At 38.3% G+C, this 18,879-nt stretch overlaps 1 protein-coding gene across 2 annotated transcripts in view; it reads right to left on the minus strand.

Annotated features, from left to right (window-relative positions):
- FARSB (phenylalanyl-tRNA synthetase subunit beta) overlaps positions 1-18,879 on the minus strand; it is a 67,651-nt gene that overhangs the window by 38,977 nt on the left and 9,795 nt on the right. The window contains exons 3-13 of one of the 2 annotated variants that reach the window (XM_024124516.3): positions 18,075-18,229; positions 16,042-16,111; positions 14,790-14,905; positions 10,278-10,428; positions 9,028-9,136; positions 8,025-8,095; positions 6,478-6,539; positions 5,523-5,574; positions 3,687-3,748; positions 3,207-3,414; positions 2,612-2,692 (exon numbers count right to left, since the gene is read on the minus strand). In XM_024124516.3, coding sequence (XP_023980284.1) covers positions 2,612-2,692; positions 3,207-3,414; positions 3,687-3,748; positions 5,523-5,574; positions 6,478-6,539; positions 8,025-8,095; positions 9,028-9,136; positions 10,278-10,428; positions 14,790-14,905; positions 16,042-16,111; positions 18,075-18,229 — 1,137 coding nt within the window. Of the gene's footprint in view, positions 1-2,611; positions 2,693-3,206; positions 3,415-3,686; positions 3,749-5,522; positions 5,575-6,477; positions 6,540-8,024; positions 8,096-9,027; positions 9,137-10,277; positions 10,429-14,789; positions 14,906-15,494; positions 15,586-16,041; positions 16,112-18,074; positions 18,230-18,879 lie in introns of those variants that run through there. The other variant, XM_024124522.3, reaches the window with a different exon arrangement.

Below are 18,879 nucleotides of genomic sequence, written 5' to 3' on the forward strand. Positions count from 1 at the left end.
ACGGGAGAGGCCACAACAGTGAGAGGCCCGCGTACCGGAAAAAAAAAAAAAAAAAAAAAAAAAAAAAAAAAAAAAAAAAGAAAAAGGCCCCACAGACACATGGCTACACAGCTAGGTATCTGAGTGACTTTGCACTTTATCATGATGATGGACCATAAGGGATCAAGGTAAGAAGCAATTTAAATCAGGTATCCTGAAGTGGCGGTAGCTGGTATACAGGATGAAATGTCTATAAGTGTTAAGATTTATGTGTTTATTTTAAATAAACACATTTACTTGTTAGAAAAAATAGAATAAGTACACAAAGCCCATAATTTTTACAAATATTATTCTTAAATAAGGCTAAAGTAGGTTTTTAGTTTTAAAAGTGAGCTAATTTAAATGAAAATATTACAACTGGTATGCAGATATAGCAAGAATCATGATGATGATATGTGAATTACTTACACCTGGGAAGTCAAGGGCTGGGTTTTAGGAAGAGAAGGGCCGTTACTCTTGTGCAAAACTAGATATAAGGCTCAGTGATGTTTAGGTTTGCTTAGAAACTATGTAATTTTATAAATACCTTTCATGTTGAAGTTCCTATGGGAAAACTGTTACTACAAATCTGAAACGCTCTAGCACCTAATTCTGACCCCCGCCCTGCCCCGCCCCACTGAGATAAAGTGCTGAAGTGACCTTGGACAACTGAACAGACTGTTTCTGGCGCTCCTGTTGGGACAGTTCAGTCACAGGCCTGGGGTACAGACAAACCTGTGCTGGAATCCCTGGTTCACAGCCAACTGGCTGTGCGAAGTGGGACAATTATCTCGATTAACTGCTGTGTAAGACAGAAACACCTACTTCACAGGGCTGCACTGAGAGATGGAATCATGTACACAAAGCCCTTTGTGGAAGACAGACTCTCTCTGCAGAGTAGCTACTTGTCAGGAGGCAGAGAACGCACTCCCCCTTAGATGCGTGGGGCTACATAGTTACAAAATCAATTCCTTTGCCACTTAATACAATTATAAAACACAGAATACATTTCCTTATGCTATTTTTTGTGTATCAGTTCACATGAAATCACTGCTGCCCCTGACTGCATCTGCCTATGTGGTACATATATGAATGACACGGTACTCAAACCTAGCACTCAGCCTGACATAACGGAAAAGCACTCCTCAAGAAGTCAAAAGGCCAGATTCTGGTCATGGTTCTCCTGCTGTCTGTGTAAACTTTGCTGGGTACTTATCCTCTCTTGGCCTCCGGCTTCCTCACTGGTACAGTGCCTGGCATATAACAGATGTTCCATAAATGTTGTTGAATCAAAGACTTCTAAACCAGAAAAAGGAAGGTGTTGGGACTTCCCTGGTGGTGCAGTGGTTAAGAATCCGCCTGCCGATACAGGGGACACGGGTTCGAGCCCTGGTCCAGGAAGATCCCACGTGCCACGGAGCAACTAAGCCCGTGCACCACAACTACTGAGCCTGCACTCTACAGCCTGAGAGCCACAACTACTGAGCCCGTGTGCCACAACTACTGAAGCCCACGTACCTAGAGCCTGTGCTCCACAACAAGAGAAGCCACCGCAATGAGAAGCCCGTGCACCGCAACGAAGAGTAGCCCCCGCTCGCCACAGCTAGACCTGTGCCCCACAACAAGAGAAGCCACCGCAATGAGAAGCCCGTGCACCGCAACGAAGAGTAGCCCCCGCTCGCCACAGCTAGAGAGAGCCCACTCGCAGCAAAGAAGACCCAACGCAGCCAAAAATAAATAAAATAAAACAAATTATTTTTTAAAAAAAGATTAAAGAAGAAAAAGGAAGGTGCTGAACTAGATCCGGACGGTCCCTTCCAATAAGAACATCCTATGAATTACAAAGGCTCAATAAAGTGACGTGACAGAGGCTACATCTCCTCACCAGCCCTCTGTGTACCGTTCGTGATTCCCACCACTGCCTTCTGTAAACACCTTAAAAGACTGAGACGTTTAGAGCTGGAACTGCGTTGGGGGGAGCTTTCCTGGTTGTTTTGGTTTTTGCCTTACATCGTTAAGCTGAAACGGACTTGAATAGTCAAGAAGTACACTGTGGGCACCATAGCACAGCTCAGCAAGAGAGAGAAAGAAACTACAAATTGCAGACACATTTCGATATCTTCAAATGCTCGATCTGCTGGGGGAGGGAGATTTCTGTCTGATTTTGTAATAAAACTCATTTCCTGACTTAGGCCTTTCATGTCAGCTTTTCAACTCAAAGCAAATGTCTGTGAACATGTTCAAAGACAAAGTAACAGGCTTAGCGTGGAGCAGTCCACAAGCCCTTAACCAGGGCGGCATCTAGTGGGTACAGCCACAACCAAATTAAGACTAAAAATTCTAACTTAATAAATTTGGTTACGAACTTCATTGTGAACCCTCAACAATGCCATGAAACTCTAAAATTTAGTCCTTCGTGCTTTTCTGTGACTAAAAAAAAGAAATCTTCATTTCTTTACCAGAAATTACACAATCTCAGGTAACAAAGTGTTCTTTGTAACTTTTTATAAATTCATATAAGGAATCACAGAACAAGTAATTCAGAGATTCAAAGAAAACAATCAGCAGGGCACAAAAAGCATGTACAACATACCAGAGCAAAGGTAAGTGCCTCAGTGAATCCAGCAGCTGCCATGTCGTGTCTCAGGAGTTCTGTGAGTTTATTTAGGGGAAACTGGGGGGAAGAAATTATTTCACCTCAATAAAATTTCCCACTCTTTTTTTTTATTAAAAAAGAGACATTTATAGAAAACTTGCCACTTAAAGGAAACCACCCTTCCATCCTAATATGCTGCTCGTCCCACCATTTCCCCACCACACCGACCCCTCCCCATCACCTCACTACCCCAACACTCCTACCCAGAAGTACAAACCCCCCGCTTCTACCTCTCCCACACGCCAATTCTGCCTTCAGGCCCAGGATCAGAAAAGGAATCTCCTACTTAGAGATGCAAGAAGGGCTCCAAACTCGAAACCTGTCTCTCTTCAAAGAACTAGTCATCACAGGTTTTCAACGTACTCTAATCAATCGGGCATCTGTTTTGCATCCTCTCCACAGCAAATGCCTCTCAGAGCACAGCATGGCCAGTACTGCTTAATTCCTATGTTCTGTTTTTCTCGAAGCCTTCCTGGCGTTCAATAATCAGTTTCTAACAATAAGGAGTGTTTACTTAAGGGTGCAATCTTACTTGATTAGCTATGGTGTATGTTTTCGGGAGAGTCATCTGAATGTTGTTATATCCATAAGCAATAGCCGCATCTTCTATGATATCACAGGCGTGGATAATGTCAGCTCTGGTCGGAGGGATTTCAATTTCAATCTGATTCCCATCGCCTATGACTTCTGACTTTAAACACATCCTGGTCAGAAGCTTGGCAAGATTTTCTGGAGTTTCTCTGAAATAGGAACGTACAAACCATAAACTTCACTGGATTATTTAAAACATGTTTATATTTTGTTTTAAAATATGCTACAACCTGAAACCTCTCTTTGTGAATTCCAATAGACACCAGACATCCTAACTGATGTTCTATTGTCACTTATTACTCTGAAGGGATATCAAAATTCTCTCCAAGCATTTTTTCAGGGAAAATTAAGTAGTCATATGTGTACTTCATTCTTGAATTCTCTTCAACAGTAAATAAATAGATGAGTTTTCAGAGCATACCTGATCCCAACTTTTTTGTTAATTAGATCAGCTCTCACCATCTCCTTTCGATAAGCCAGTTCCTTAGAGAGAAAGAGAGTTTGAGAAGCTGAAATCAGTCCTGCCAGATACAGCATTAGCCTCTTTCTAATTCAATTCATTATTGTTATGGTTTCATTACCCTCCCAAGAAGTTGTCATTAGAGCCAGATATCAGAAATAAACTCGGTGCGCTTCAGGACATCATCTGCTACGTTATATTCATATATGAACATTCTACTTGCTAGACAACTGGAACTGCTTGGAAATATTATAAAATGCCAAACATTTTTCTCCTTTACTTGGTCAATCACCATTCTCTTCAGCAAAACACTAGTGCATTACATCATTTCTAAAATGCTTACAAATCCTGCTGAAGCTTTTCAATTTCACCTCATGCAAGCAGGTGTTTATGACCAAGAAAGAATAATTCATGTGCCGTATTGTACTATCCATCATACTAAATCTAAGAATGTTAGGAAGTCATTCCTTTCCTATCATTTTTTTCAGGTGGGGAGAAGCAACTATGCCCCAGTCCTAGCTATCGATCTGCTCCAGGAGACAGCCAGGCTGGGAGCATCTCATGAATTAGTACTCACTCTCCTTCAAACAGTACGTAACTCTACCATGTGCGACAGGAACAAACACACATAAAATCCAGGCTTTTCAGCAACGTTGGAAACATACCTATGAGTATTTCTTATCACAAAATTACTCTCAAAATTGTAACTGCCACTAGCAAAAAGGCCATAAATTTAAAAACCTGTTTGGACTCAGGTAAGGACAATGGGCTTGCTATTCAAAATGCAGTTCTCGGGCTTCCCTGGTGGCGCAGTGGTTGCACGTCCGCCTGCCGATGCAGGGGAACCGGGTTCGCGCCCCGGTCTAGGAGGATCCCACGTGCCGCGGAGCGGCTGGGCCCGTGAGCCACGGCCGCTGAGCCTGCGCGTCCGGAGCCTGTGCTCCGCGACGGGAGAGGCCACAGCAGAGGGAGGCCCGCATACCACAAAAAAAAAAAAAAAAACACCGCAGTTCTCAAAGCAGAAGCAGCATTATCACCTGAGTGCAGCCACCACCATGTAAAGAAGCCCAAGCTAGCCCGCTGGACGAGAGGCACTTGACCTGTCCACCTCGTTGCCAAGACGCAGACATGTCAGTGCGGCCATCCCAGGTCATCCAGCTGCTAGCCTACCAACCAGCTGGAGCCTAGCAGAGATTAGCCCAGCCAGTCCTGACCAGAACTACCCAGCTGACCCCCAGAATCATGATATAAACAAACGATCGTTGTGTGAAGTTAGTAAATCTTGGGGTGGTTTGTTACATAACAAAAGCTAACTGATAACAGCAACTAAAATCAGTTTTTAAAAAAACTGCTATTGGGACTTCCCTGGCGGTCCGGTGGTTGGGAGGGCTGACTAACCTTCAAAGGGGTGAAACTATAAATTACCTAGGCAGCTAGTTAATAAAGGAATAAACCACAGGAATTATGGCCATATAATGCTGTGGTACAATGCAGCGGGTTGGGAGTGAAGTGTGCTATGATATAGTGGGTTGGGACTGTCTGCGCTTAATCCTAGCTCCACCACTGAATAGTAATAGGCAAGCTATTTAACATCTCAAGGTCAAGGGCCTAATGATAGCACCCACCCTCATAGGGTTAATGTGAGGACTGAATCCATGTAATACACACAGTACGGTGCCTGGCATGTAGGTGGGTGGATGCACAGATAGACAGAAAGACCAAAGCACTCTGTAGCTATTATTACTAATGTTACTGCTGTTGTCAAAGTCATCATCAAGTCACTTCTTCTATACTCACTGGAAAGGTATGTAATTTTCCATTAGGAAAAACTACCTCAGCTGCTTCAACCCTGAAAACAAAAATAGAGCCAGAAATAAAATTAAATATAAATAAAAATAAAACTTAAGGGGAAAAAAATGTGTGTGGTTAACAAAACTTTCACTTGGTCTACAACTGCAGCCTCAACACATTCAATCTATTCACATTCCAACACTGCTGTCTGGATTAATCCTCCCATACACATTACTATTCCATTTCCTGTGGTTCCCATGTCTCTTCAGGCAGCACCCACTTAATAAGTTTATCTCCCAGTCCTGCAAAGCATGCATCCTTGATGAACACCTTGCCAATACTGACACACACATTCCAGGCTTTACCAGGGTAACACTGTTACACAATGAAAGCGGACTGACACAACCACTAAAATGCAAATCAATTAAAAAAAATAACCAATACTGCCCATACAATTTCAGTCATGCTTTCTAGAGTTATACATTTATTTTGAATTATAATACTCTAGAATAAGCTATGATGCTAGTACACAGTAAGGGCCATATAGGTTTGATAAGCAATTTTTAAAATAAAAAAGTAGCTTTGGAACAAATACAGTAGTCTTATTAATATATACAGGATATATGCTTCGCTCTTATACATGAGTCTCTCTCTTTGTTTAGCTGTTCCTTCTGCTGTTTCTCCATGTTTACTCTCAAATCCTTAAATACAGAGGTCTACCCAGATTGCCCCAGCTAGCGGTAACTTGCCCTTACAGACGGCCAGAACATCACTGAAACTTTCTAAGGTACTTATCACTTTTTACTTTATACATTATTTGTTCATGTCTTAGCTCCCCAAAGAGATTATATATTCTAGCTACAGGAACCACATATTTCATCTTTATATTTTAGCACAAGGCCTTAGTGCTCCGACTTCAGAACAACAGGCCATCATCGATAAAGATGCCGAACGAACTTACGTAAATTGATTCTCACAATATTCACTGAACGTGGTAACAATGATATCAAGAACTATTTTTGCCTGCAAAGGAAAAAAACAAATATTATGGTAACCCATAAATATACTTTCTTCCATCAGCTGGAAATGAATTAATATTTAATATAATTTAGTCTCCAAACATCTAAAACTGTATCTGCATATATAAATTTTAAAGAAAGAAGTGGAGTAAAAACTCTTGAGCTTGAGAGGCCCCGACCTTATCTTCAGGTGTTCTGCATTTATGCGGTTCTCTGACAGTTACAATCCATGACTGAGACAAATCATCTATTTCCCCACCCCCTCCCTTGGGTTGAGCAAATTTCAAGAAAGACAGATGGCTAACTATGGCAGTAAACCTTATCAGTCTCATAAGTTTCTGCAGCCAGATGCCAGACTCCTGGCCCAAGCACTTACTACCAGTCTGATTTTGCGCATGTGACTTAATTACTGTCTTTGTACCTTTGTTTGTTTGTTAGGTAGAGATAATAAAAGTTCCTACCTCATTTGGTTAATATAAGGATTAAGAGTATGATGTGTGTGTACAAAACACATAGAGCGATGCCTGGTACATAGTGAAGGCCATATAGATTTGTTAATTTTTTTTTTTTTTAATTAAAAGAAAAAATACAGTAACCTTATTGGGATATATGCTTTGCTTTTATATATACTTCACTCATATACAAGCTTCAGAAAAGATATCCAAGGTCTGCTAATGTGCAAATTTAAAAAAAGTTTTTAACAGGAAAAGCTATATTACCCTGACAATATTTCTGAAGGCACATATGGTATATAAAAGTTATAAATGAAATATCTTACCAGGATCTCCAATCCTGTAAGATGCATGTGAATGCCATTTATCTGCCCTACGTCTATACTCCGGCCTTCTGCCATTCAAGTTTACCTTTCTTAATTTGCTTAATTGCCACCTCACTCTATGGCTTACTTAACATTTGTAAAGAAAAAATATGCCATTAAAAAAAAGCTTTCATAACAATCCAATCTAATATATAGTGACAAAAAGTGACTGAACGATTAGTATTCTACATATTCTAGACATCTTTGTGTGTATAAACCCTTTATCAATTTGCTAAATAAATCTTGATAGCCAGTTGGTTTTAATTTTTTTTTTATCAAGTACACAAAGGTACGAAATTAGTCAGCATTCAAACTAAGCCAACTAAGATGAACACTTTATAGAGATGGCATTACAATGTATATCCCATTCTCTGTTTTATAGTAATGTATTTGGCTAATTCTCTCACAAGATGACAAGTTCCTTGAAGAACATGTAACTCATTATTAAATTCATGGCATTGGAAAGATAGTAGCTGCTCACTAAACATTTGTCAACTAGATGAAAGCACCTTAACCAAAGTAGAGAATAGCTACATCTTTCTAATTTTCTAAATGGCTAAAGTATGTCCCCACCTACAAAATAAACATATTTTAAAGTTTAGCCACATGGTCTTGGCCCAGAAGTAAAAATCTGCCCTGACAGTACAAAAATAGAAAAAAAGTTTTATTTACCTTAGTAAAGTCAGTCCCTGTGCATTCAATAAATATATTTCTAGTATTTACTGTTATTTTGGAATGATTTCCTGCAACAAACACAAAACAATAATGACAAAACAATCAGTTTCAGAAATAAAAGTGCACGAAAAAGCTCTACAAAACAGAAACTACATTTTAATTTAGAACATAATATAAGCTGAGACCTCAGAGGTAAGGAGATATACAACTTTTATTTTAAGCTCCCATTATAAGCTGGAGAATAAAGATAAAATAAAAACAAGGCTTTACTGAGTGCATTCTACATGTAAGGTGCTTAACAGTTGTCTCATCTCATTTTCACCACGATCTATGACAGGGCTGCAGGCAGGACAACTAAGATTCAGAGATTAAACTTACTGAACATGATCGCAGCTATTAAGCGGCAAGGCTAAGATTTGGGTTTGGATCTGGCTCACTCCGAAGCCCACTATAAGTACTAGAGTCCAAGATCTTGAAGAGGAAAAGATTCTCCTTCCCATCATGAATCAACTGAACCCCCTTCTCACCTCCAGAAGGGCAAACATCTATGGCTCTGACATCACTAAATTTTATAAATACGTTCAAGTTGCTTCTTCAACAAAAGCTTCAGAAAGGAGTTAAGAGGGTAAAATTCAGTTTTAAAATTTAATTTAACTATAAAACAGCAGGCCAGACAGAATTTGACTTTAACTAAATGAATTACCTGCTAAAACCACAATATCAACACCCTTTGGAGGAATATAACAGAATCCAGAGACTAGCACCAGAAAATATTTATAAACTTATAAATATGTATACAATTATAAATTACATAAAAATCACCAGTAAAATATTGAAAAATGAATGAAAAGAACTATTACAATAAAATCCACAAAAGACCTGAGATTCTCAGATTGAGTCAGCTGATTGATTCAGTCAAGTCTATTTGAGAATGCCACAGAAATGATCAAGAATAAGAGGGAAATAGCAAAAAACCTATGGTGCTTAAGAAATAACTCACCATTGATGACTGGAGGCATTGAAAGGACGACACCATTGCTATCATAGATAACCGGATACAGAGGTTTATTTTCAATTATATGTAAATAATGTTTAAGGTGATTGTCAGTCTGAAAAAAAAATTAAGTCAAACAAAATTAGCTTTTTATTTCTGTCACTGTAATTAGTTTACATACCTACCTAGCATAAAAAGAGGGGAGAAAAATCAGAAAAACAATAAAACAGCCCCCAAAGTTTTAAATGTATACTATTTTCTAATGTAAATTAATATCTCAGAATCCTTATACAGCCTCATTTCCTACTGGGGACAGATAAGACCGCAATCATTTTTCAAGACTGAAAACAGACTTGCAGAGTAAGCCTGAATCACCTTAAGCAAAACACAAACCATACACAACTATTTAGATAAATAGGAAGAAATCACTTGCAAAACAGGTCAATGATAATAGCTGCTTTTTCCAAATGATACCTCTTTTACTATTTGTTAAATACAATTTAAAGTGACTACTGAATTCATTTTCACTGCTGGACTCTAAAGTGCTCATCAAGGGAGGCAGACGCTTTTTAATAGTGCATGCTACAAAAAAACTAGCTAAATCTCTTTGTTCCTTATATTTGAATGAGTTTTAGTTATACCTAAATAGGAATATTACAATGCAGTATGACCTACTTCAGTGGTTCTCAATCCTGGCTGTACGTTAAAAACATCTGAGAGGATAAAAAAGTAATAACAGGGCTTCCCTGGTGGTGCAGTGGTTGAGTCCGCCTGTCAATGCAGGCGACATGGGTTCGATCCCTGGTCCGGGAAGATGCCACATGCTGCAGAGCAACTAAGCCTGTGCACCCCAACTACTGAGCCTGTGCTCTAGAGCCCACGAGCCACAACTACTGAGACTACGTGCCACAACTACTGAAGCCCGCGTGCCTAGAGCCCGTGGTCCACAACAAGAGAAGCCACGACAACGAGAAGCCCACGCACTGCAACGAAGAGCAGCCCCCGCTCACCGCAACTAGAAAAGCCTGCGCACAGCAACGAAGACCCAACACAGCCATACATACATAAATGAAAGTAATAATAAAAAAAACTATACCCAGACCTCACTCTAGATCAAAGGAATCAGTATCTCGGGGTTGGAGCCCAGACACTGCTATTTTTTCAAGCACTCATTTTATTGCCCTAATTAAGACTTGATTTGGGAGGAATTTCATGATTTATCCAGAGCTATTACATTAACATAAAAGAACGTTTACCTTGTATATGTTCATCAGTTCACAGGCTGTATACTCCTTGGTCTTACTTAGAGGCTTGAATTTGATATCGGAAGGTTTCTTTGCAGTATAAGTAAATGGGCCTGACAAAGTGTCCAAGTCATGGGTACCAATAGCAACCAAGGCTCTTTTCCTAAATGTGGAGAGACAGAGAGAAAGAGAAACAGAAAACAATTTGAATATCTCAAAGCAGAAATTCTAAAGATAACACAGAGTACAGGTTTTTAATTTTTAGACATTTCCTTAAAATAGCCTGTTACTACTATATAGCACCTCCACAACCATTAAAAATTATGAGAAATGTAAATATAAAGCTACTTAAAGCACATTATTTCAGCAGCTGAAGTAAATCCCTTCCACTATGTTTTCCCTAGTACTATGTTATTAGGACGTTTTCAAAGGCAACATACCCTTTACCTTCTTTTAATCTATTTCCTCTAGTGTCCTCAAGTAAACATAAATCTTTTATTAAATTAGAATAAAATACCAAAAAACTCCTGTGTTTTTTGGCTTTTCCATATTTTCCTAAATTTCCTGTCACATAGCTATATTGCTTTATTAATGGAAATTAGTTTTAAGAACTCAGAATTATATTTAAAATTTAATATGTAAGGAAATTTCAAGAGCTATTAATTTCATTTGTTCTACAGTTTATCTGTAAAGGATTTAAGGTAATTTTAGGAACTTAAAGCAAGATACAAAGTAGGAGAGAAAGAAACAGAAGTAGGGATATAAAACGAAGCCAGAAACAATGCTGATACTAAATTAGAATTTCAAAGCTTACAGTCTTATCACAGAGGGTCACAAATTTGGCTCTAAGCTTTCCAAAAGACAATTCAAAAAGAGAAACCTGGTCAGAATTTATGATGTTCTAAAGAATTCTTAAAACGTGTTTTAGACTAGGTGTACATATATTTGAATATGTATGCATAACCACAATTAAATATCAAATGGATAAAATCATTAGTAATCAAGGAATGTGTTAAAGTCCATATTACATGAACCATGACATAGTTTTTAAAATTTGTAAGAAACAAATTTTGGTCAACCTCAAATTAACACAACATTGTAAACCAACTATACTGAATAAAATAAATTAAAAAAAAATTTTGGGGGGTCAAACTCCAAGACAGGTGACTAGAACTTTAATAAATATGGGTAAATTGAACAGAGTTGTTGACAAGCCTAAAGGAAGTGTTACTTTACTCAATGAGTTACATGTTTATATGCTAGCATAGGTAGAAATATACATGGTTCAGTAAGTTTAGATAAATTAATAATTGACAAATTCATAGGTAAGAGAGTCCATGTTTTCTTGGACATTAATATTGGTTTCTTAATCCTGAAACAGCACCTCAAAATGTCACTAAATTTCAACTTCAAACCAATCACAAAAAAACAAATTCCGGATTAATCAAAGAGCTACGCATTTTGAAAAACAAAAGGCAAACATACACACACACACACACACACACACACACACACACGGAACCATAAAAATTATTCAAAGAAAATATAGGAGAACAATGCTTAAAACTGTGGAGCAGAACATCCCTTCTTAAGACACAAAACATAAAAGTCATATAGGAAGAATGACAAACTGGACTATATCCAAACTGTAAACTTTGTACAACCAAAAGACACACTGAGAGAAAGGGTTTACAATGTAGGTACAGAAAAAGGATTAATATCCCAAATATAAAAAGATATGAAAACAAAAAATAGTCAGAAATCAAGATTTTACCTATTCTACTGGCAGAAATTTTATTAAAGTCTTGCTGTGAAAAAGCAGCAGCTCAAAGAACTGGGCAGAAAATTCTGCTGCTGCCAATTGCAGAGGTCTCATCTAGCCAAATGTTTCAAGTCTGAGTCAGGCTAAGTATTCAAGACTCTCTGCCTGCAACAGAAACCACTTCTCAGAGAAAAAGAGCAAAATAAGAGCCTCTTACATAACAAAATATCCTGTATGCAATCAAAAAGCAGTGCATATGAAAACAGAGAAACATGACATACTCCACACGAACCAACCCATAAAAACCAATGCTAAGATGACCCAGATTTTCAAATCACCACACAGATTTTTAAAACGTTACTATTACTACTACTACTACAAAAAAAAAGCCACTACAAAAAGCATTCAACAATTATGTGGAAAATATACACATAATGAACAGACGGGGAAATAACAGCCAAAAACACCGAAACTTTTTAAAAAGGAGCCAAGCAGATTCTATAGAGATGAACAATAAAGTAACTGAAGTAAAAAGTTCACTGGACCCTTCCAGCCAAGATGGAGTAACAAAGACTAGATTTACTCTCTTGCCTGACACAATCACAAAAAAGGCAAAACATATAAGACAACAGTTTCCATGGCTGGCACTGGAGATCAGGCTATGAAGGGCAGATGACAGACAGGAAACAGATAAGGTGAGCCCTACGACTGCCCAGCTGACTGCCTGGAAGGGTTTCAAGCCACAGGGCGGGAAACGGGGTCTGGCTAGAGCCCAGTGGACTCCGTAAGTTGAAGAGACACAGCTGAGAGTCTAGGGAGATCAAGACGGCCAGAGATCACTGCACAGAGTACTGGGGAGGACAGAGCTACTCAGACAGAGAACTCTGAAATCTGCAGAGGGGCCCCCTCAAGAATTCAGCTGAATATTAATCAGTGTGTGCATGTGAGGAAACCAGCCAAGGCCAGGGAAAGAACCAGCCAAAGCAACGGGGCTCACACAGACTGAAAACCTCACTCTTCAGATGGCAATGGATAAATAAGAACAAAGTCTTGCCTCAGTAGTCAGGACTAACTAGCCCTAGAGAGAACACTGCATGATCAATGAAAACAGAAAAATAGAGGAAAAAAGCAGAGAAAAGTCAATGAAACCAAAAGCTGGTTCTCTGAAAACTGATACACAATGATACACACTGAAGTAATTAATGTGTACACTGATCTCTAGCTACATTGATCAAGGGGAAAAAAGAGAGAAGACACAGGAATGAAAGAGGTGATACTGATACAGATACTACAGATATTAAAGGATAATAAGGGAAGATCATAAACAACTTTTATGCCAGTAAATTTTATAATTTAAATGAAATAAATATCTCTCTTGAAAAACGTAAATTAGGATTTACTGACTCTGGCACACCAGAGTATTAGGATGTGATTTATTCTCCCCTTAGAAAAAGCTCATGATTTCCAGAAATACTGCATAAAACAGAGCTTAAAGTTGAATTAAGGAAATGCCTTCCAATATACATAAAAATTAGATTCTTCAAATGATCAGAACAGATAACTGGGCTCAAGCACTTCCTAGCTATATCAGTCCTTGTCAGAAATCCTCTATCTTGTCCTATATTTTGAAACTATATTTTAATTCTTATTGTTTTGCTTAAGAATAACATATCTGCAAGATGACAAATAGATTATTTTTATAAAAGAACTTGGAATAAATGTTATTCAGAATCTGAGAAAAAGTTTCTTCTATGATGTACGCAAAAATGTTTCAAGAAAAAGAAACCTCGTGAGCTTAACCACAGGTATTTTATTTAAAAAATATTTTTCACATGAGAAGAAAACACCCAAGGTCCCCCCAACCCTGTCTCTAGACCATCCCTTACACAAAAGCCTCTTTTAGTTTCATAGTTTACCAAATTACAACTACTGCAATTATTAAAATATAAACATTATTTTTTTCAATTTTTACTCAAGACATATATAACTGTTAATCACATCTTTGAGTAGCATGAGATAACTTACAGTTATATAGTTTAGTACCAACACAAAAAAACTTGGTATGTTAGCTAAAGGCTGACATTTCTTATCATCAGTAAATATATATTTTCTATTAGGATTTTTGAAAAACTGAAATTAGTTCAAGGACTCCCATTGTTACCTTCCTTGATCTTTAGTAGGAGTTCAGCAATTATATAGGTTTGAAGATCACCACACTAAAGGGAGCTGTATGGGAAATGATGTGTAGCAATGCCAAAGACAGAATAAGAAAATTCAGTTATTTAAAAGTCTCAAGTTTCGCCTGTCAATTTATAATTATATTCACTCAAAAAATGAGGATCAAGCCAAAAATTTGTCTATTTTTAAAATAAGTCATACTTCAAATTACCATGGTTTACTATTTAGTAGTATAATCCACTGTTAATGATTTGAACCAAAAAACAAAAACCAAGAAAATGTCTAGGACTAGATATTTCTTCTCTATATAGTACTCAAAATATCTCTTATTTCTCCATGGATACACTACCTATAAGCAGTAACAAAGAGCTGTTTGGTGAAATTTAAACTTATTCAAATTTAATTAACTTTAAACTCTTGTTACTCCCACATATGATTAATTTAGAAATGCTGTGAAAAAAGTCTACAGTGGAGGAAGAAAGAAAAGAGGGAGGGAAAGAGGAAGAGAAAAGGGAAGGGGAGGGAAGGAGGAGGGACAGGAAGGCGAGCGGGAGGCAAGGAAGAAAGAAGATGCAACCACAAACCTGCAAATGTTCTGATGTAACTTCTCCTGAAGTTCAATAAAGCTGTCATATCGATCTTTAGTAAACTTTATGTTTCGGAGAACTGCCGCAACAGCGTACGGGCGTATTTTAGCTGTCTGAAATTCGTTATATCATTAGAGATGGTAAATGTTAAGGCTTTTCTTTGTAATATCATCTTGTAATAGAAAGTTAGCTGTCACAAATTTTCATTCAAACAAGTGTATATTCATTCATTCAATCAACAGTAAGATATAGTGGTGATAAGAGACAAAGTCACTGTCCTCATGCAATTTATATTTCAGCAAGATCTCTGAAAATTTACTGAATTACTGAGAAAAAAGTTAACCCTTAAGTAGTTTGCTCGTAGTTAACATTTCTACCAAAATAGCCTTTTCCTCAAAAGATTGTTTCTAAATTTTATTAATCTACCACAATTTAAACAATTATATCTCAAATGTATTTTAAGCAAACATTTGGATGTTATTTTCCAAAATTATTCATGGAAAACAGATGCTGTGTTCCCTTTCACTTCTTGGTAAAAAAAACGAAATGACAATTTTTAAGAGCTAGAGGCTAAATATACATCCATTTTAGCAAGTGATCAAAGAATACTACATTTGGCAGAAGGGTCACCTTTGTCCCACCTTATAGAGATATACACAAAAGAGATGTTTTTAAAAGAAAATAAGAATGGATCCTTATTACCTCTTCTGTGATGATCAATTTCTGGATTTCTCCATTAGGCATTACCCGTTTAAACATTGGAGCCTTTATCCTAAAATATTAAAACAAACTTGCTCATTATTAACCAAAACATTCGATAAACTAATTTATTCTGTGTATAGAAAGAATACAAAATGAACAGAACTAGGACAATGGGTTAAAGTTACAGCAAATCAAATTTGGGCTGAGTATTAAAAAAAAAAAAAACCCAAACCTAATAAACTTTCTAACATTTCTAGATGTCTAAAAATGGGCTAGGGGTTTCCCTGGTGGCGCAGTGGTTAAGAATCCACCTGCCAATGCAGGGGACACGGGTTCGAGCCCTGGTCCGGGAGGGTCCCAAGTGCCGCGGAGCACCTAAGCCCGTGCGCCACAACTACTGAGCCTGAGCTAGAGGCTAAATATACATCCATTTTAGCAAGTGATCAAAGAATACTACATTTGGCAGAAGGGTCACCTTTGTCCCACCTTATAGAGATATACACAAAAGAGATGTTTTTAAAAGAAAATAAGAATGGATCCTTATTACCTCTTCTGTGATGATCAATTTCTGGATTTCTCCATTAGGCATTACCCGTTTAAACATTGGAGCCTTTATCCTAAAATATTAAAACAAACTTGCTCATTATTAACCAAAACATTCGATAAACTAATTTATTCTGTGTATAGAAAGAATACAAAATGAACAGAACTAGGACAATGGGTTAAAGTTACAGCAAATCAAATTTGGGCTGAGTATTAAAAAAAAAAAAAACCCAAACCTAATAAACTTTCTAACATTTCTAGATGTCTAAAAATGGGCTAGGGGTTTCCCTGGTGGCGCAGTGGTTAAGAATCCACCTGCCAATGCAGGGGACACGGGTTCGAGCCCTGGTCCGGGAGGGTCCCAAGTGCCGCGGAGCACCTAAGCCCGTGCGCCACAACTACTGAGCCTGCGCTCTAGAGCCCGTGAGCCACAACTACTGAAGCCTGCGCGCCTAGAGCCCGCGCTCCGCAACAAGGGAAACCACCGCGATGAGAAGCCCACGCACCACAACGAAGAGCAGCCCCCGCTCACGGCAAGTAGAGAAAGCCCGCGCGCAGCAACGAAGAACAAACGCAGCCAAAAATAAATAAATAAATAACATAAATCTGTTAAAAAAAAATAAAATAAAAATGGGCTAGGATGCCTCGTGGTAATGCGTGTCCTTTCACTGGAGTCTCGGCAGAGGCTAGAAAACCTTTAAGCAACTGTATAGGGGGCATTTAAACATCAGCTGAGGGGCTAGATTAAATCACCTTGAAGTTTTATTCCAACCATGAGAGTTTGAGCTTCTAAGAAAAATAGGGCTTATGACAAATACAGATGGCCTGGTCCCATCTGGACCTAATGAATCAGGATATTCAAGGGAAAGTCCTGGTAAATAGTACATTCTGAAGGCATAGTCCAGGTAATCGTTATCATCAGAAGCGGGTGGGAACTACTGTTTTAAGTCAGTGCTTTTCAAACCTCAACATGCCTACAATCAACTGGGGAATTGGTTAAACCACATATTCTAATTCAATAGGTCTTGGGTAGAGGCTGAAATTCTGCAGTTCTAACAAGCTCTCAGGTGTTACAGATGATGCTGGTCCATGGACCACACTTTGAGTAGCAAAGGTTTTAAGTCACTTTCCTAATTCAGTCTCATCATAAAAATCATACGAGGTGCCTATTAAAAACAGAAATACACATCAGACAGGTTTGGGAAACACACTGTAAGGGCTTATCCCTGACCCTAAAATATAAACATCTGATTGTCATGCAGAGAAGCAACTGGGTCAACCCCCAAATTTTAACCACATTAACCAAATGCCTAATTATCATCCTTTCACCAACACCCATCACTCATCCGAAGGCCTCACAGTTCCAGAGTCTAGCCCGTCAGCCTGAGGCTCTTACTCTTTTGTGACCGACTAGATAATGAATAAGTAATCAAAACCAAAAATAATTATTTTTGATAGCTTTACTGTTTCACCTCTTGTTTCACTTCATACGTTCATCATTTTCTACATGTATTACATGAAGAGTTGGAAGAGGACTTAAAAATATTCTTCATTATAAGTTAGGAGAGACTGAAACTAGAAAAGTCAACTAACTTGCCCACAGCCATCATAAGACCTTCAGTTTTCCAGTTAGGAGGCTCCATTCCCAAGCTTCCTCAGAATTCTTAAGAAAACAGCATAGAGTTGTGCCACCTCTACTTTTCTCCCAGCCTTTAACAAACCCAACAAACTATCTACTCCAGTTGGATTACTAAAGAACTCACATAAACCCATTAAAAAGTTTTTTAAGATGCCATAAAATCATTAACCACTCCAGCTTTAAAATACACTCCCAAAATGAAAGGCTATGACTCAATATTCAGGCAAATTTTCAAACGGCTACAATCTAAAGGCTCCAATCATCCCTCTATGTAGACCTAAAGCTGTGTACCTGTCCAACAATTTTTTTCTAGAAACATAAACAGGGCTGCTGATAATGACAGGCAAAGAAAAAAAAAAACCAACTTAGCCAGGTATTTGATGAACATATTCCCTTACCTTTCTTTGAAGACCTGAAGTCCTCGAACCAATCCTTCCAGACATAGGAGATCATATCTATTGGCAGGGACATCAATCTTGTAGAGAACAACATCAGAGGCCCCCTGTGCCTTTTCATTACCTTGTTCCTTACTTATAATTTCCTTCTCAGATGTCTAAAACAAACCCAAAAATTAAAATAAAACTAAATAAATCCAAATTCTTTTGAAAAAGCAGCCCTATAAAGTAGTAACTGCATTATTCATGTTCTTTCCAGAGCAGCAGAAACCCATCTAAAGCAAGGAGTGGGCCAAATCATGCCTGCCACCTATTTTTGTAAATAAAGTGTTACTGAAACATAGCCAAGCTTATTCATTTACATTTTACCTATTGTTATTTACAAACTGCAACAGCTGAATTGTGACAGAGACTATACAGCCTTCAAAAGCTTGCTATCTGGCAGAAAAAGTTTGCCCATCCTTGATCTAAAAGAAAATGAAAACACCAAAAAGAACATAGAGCAACAACAACAAAAGTGTCAATGAGACAAAGTAAAGAGAATTCACCAGATAAAAGCTATGTTGGGAATTCCCTGGCTGTCCAGTGGTTAGGAATCTGTGCTTTCACTGCCGAGGGCCTGGGTTCGATCCCTGGTCGGGAAACTAAGATCCCACAAGCCACAGCTTGCGGCCAAACAAAAAAAGAAAAAAAAAAAAATTAAAAGATACGCAACTTTGGGCTTCCCTGGTGGCGCAGTGGTTGCGAGTCCGCCTGCTGACGCAGGGGACACGGGTTCGTGCCCCGGTCCGGGAAGATCCCACATGCC

This window comes from Physeter macrocephalus, chromosome 2, assembly GCF_002837175.3.
Source record: "Physeter macrocephalus isolate SW-GA chromosome 2, ASM283717v5, whole genome shotgun sequence".
Taxonomy (NCBI): domain Eukaryota; kingdom Metazoa; phylum Chordata; class Mammalia; order Artiodactyla; family Physeteridae; genus Physeter; species Physeter macrocephalus.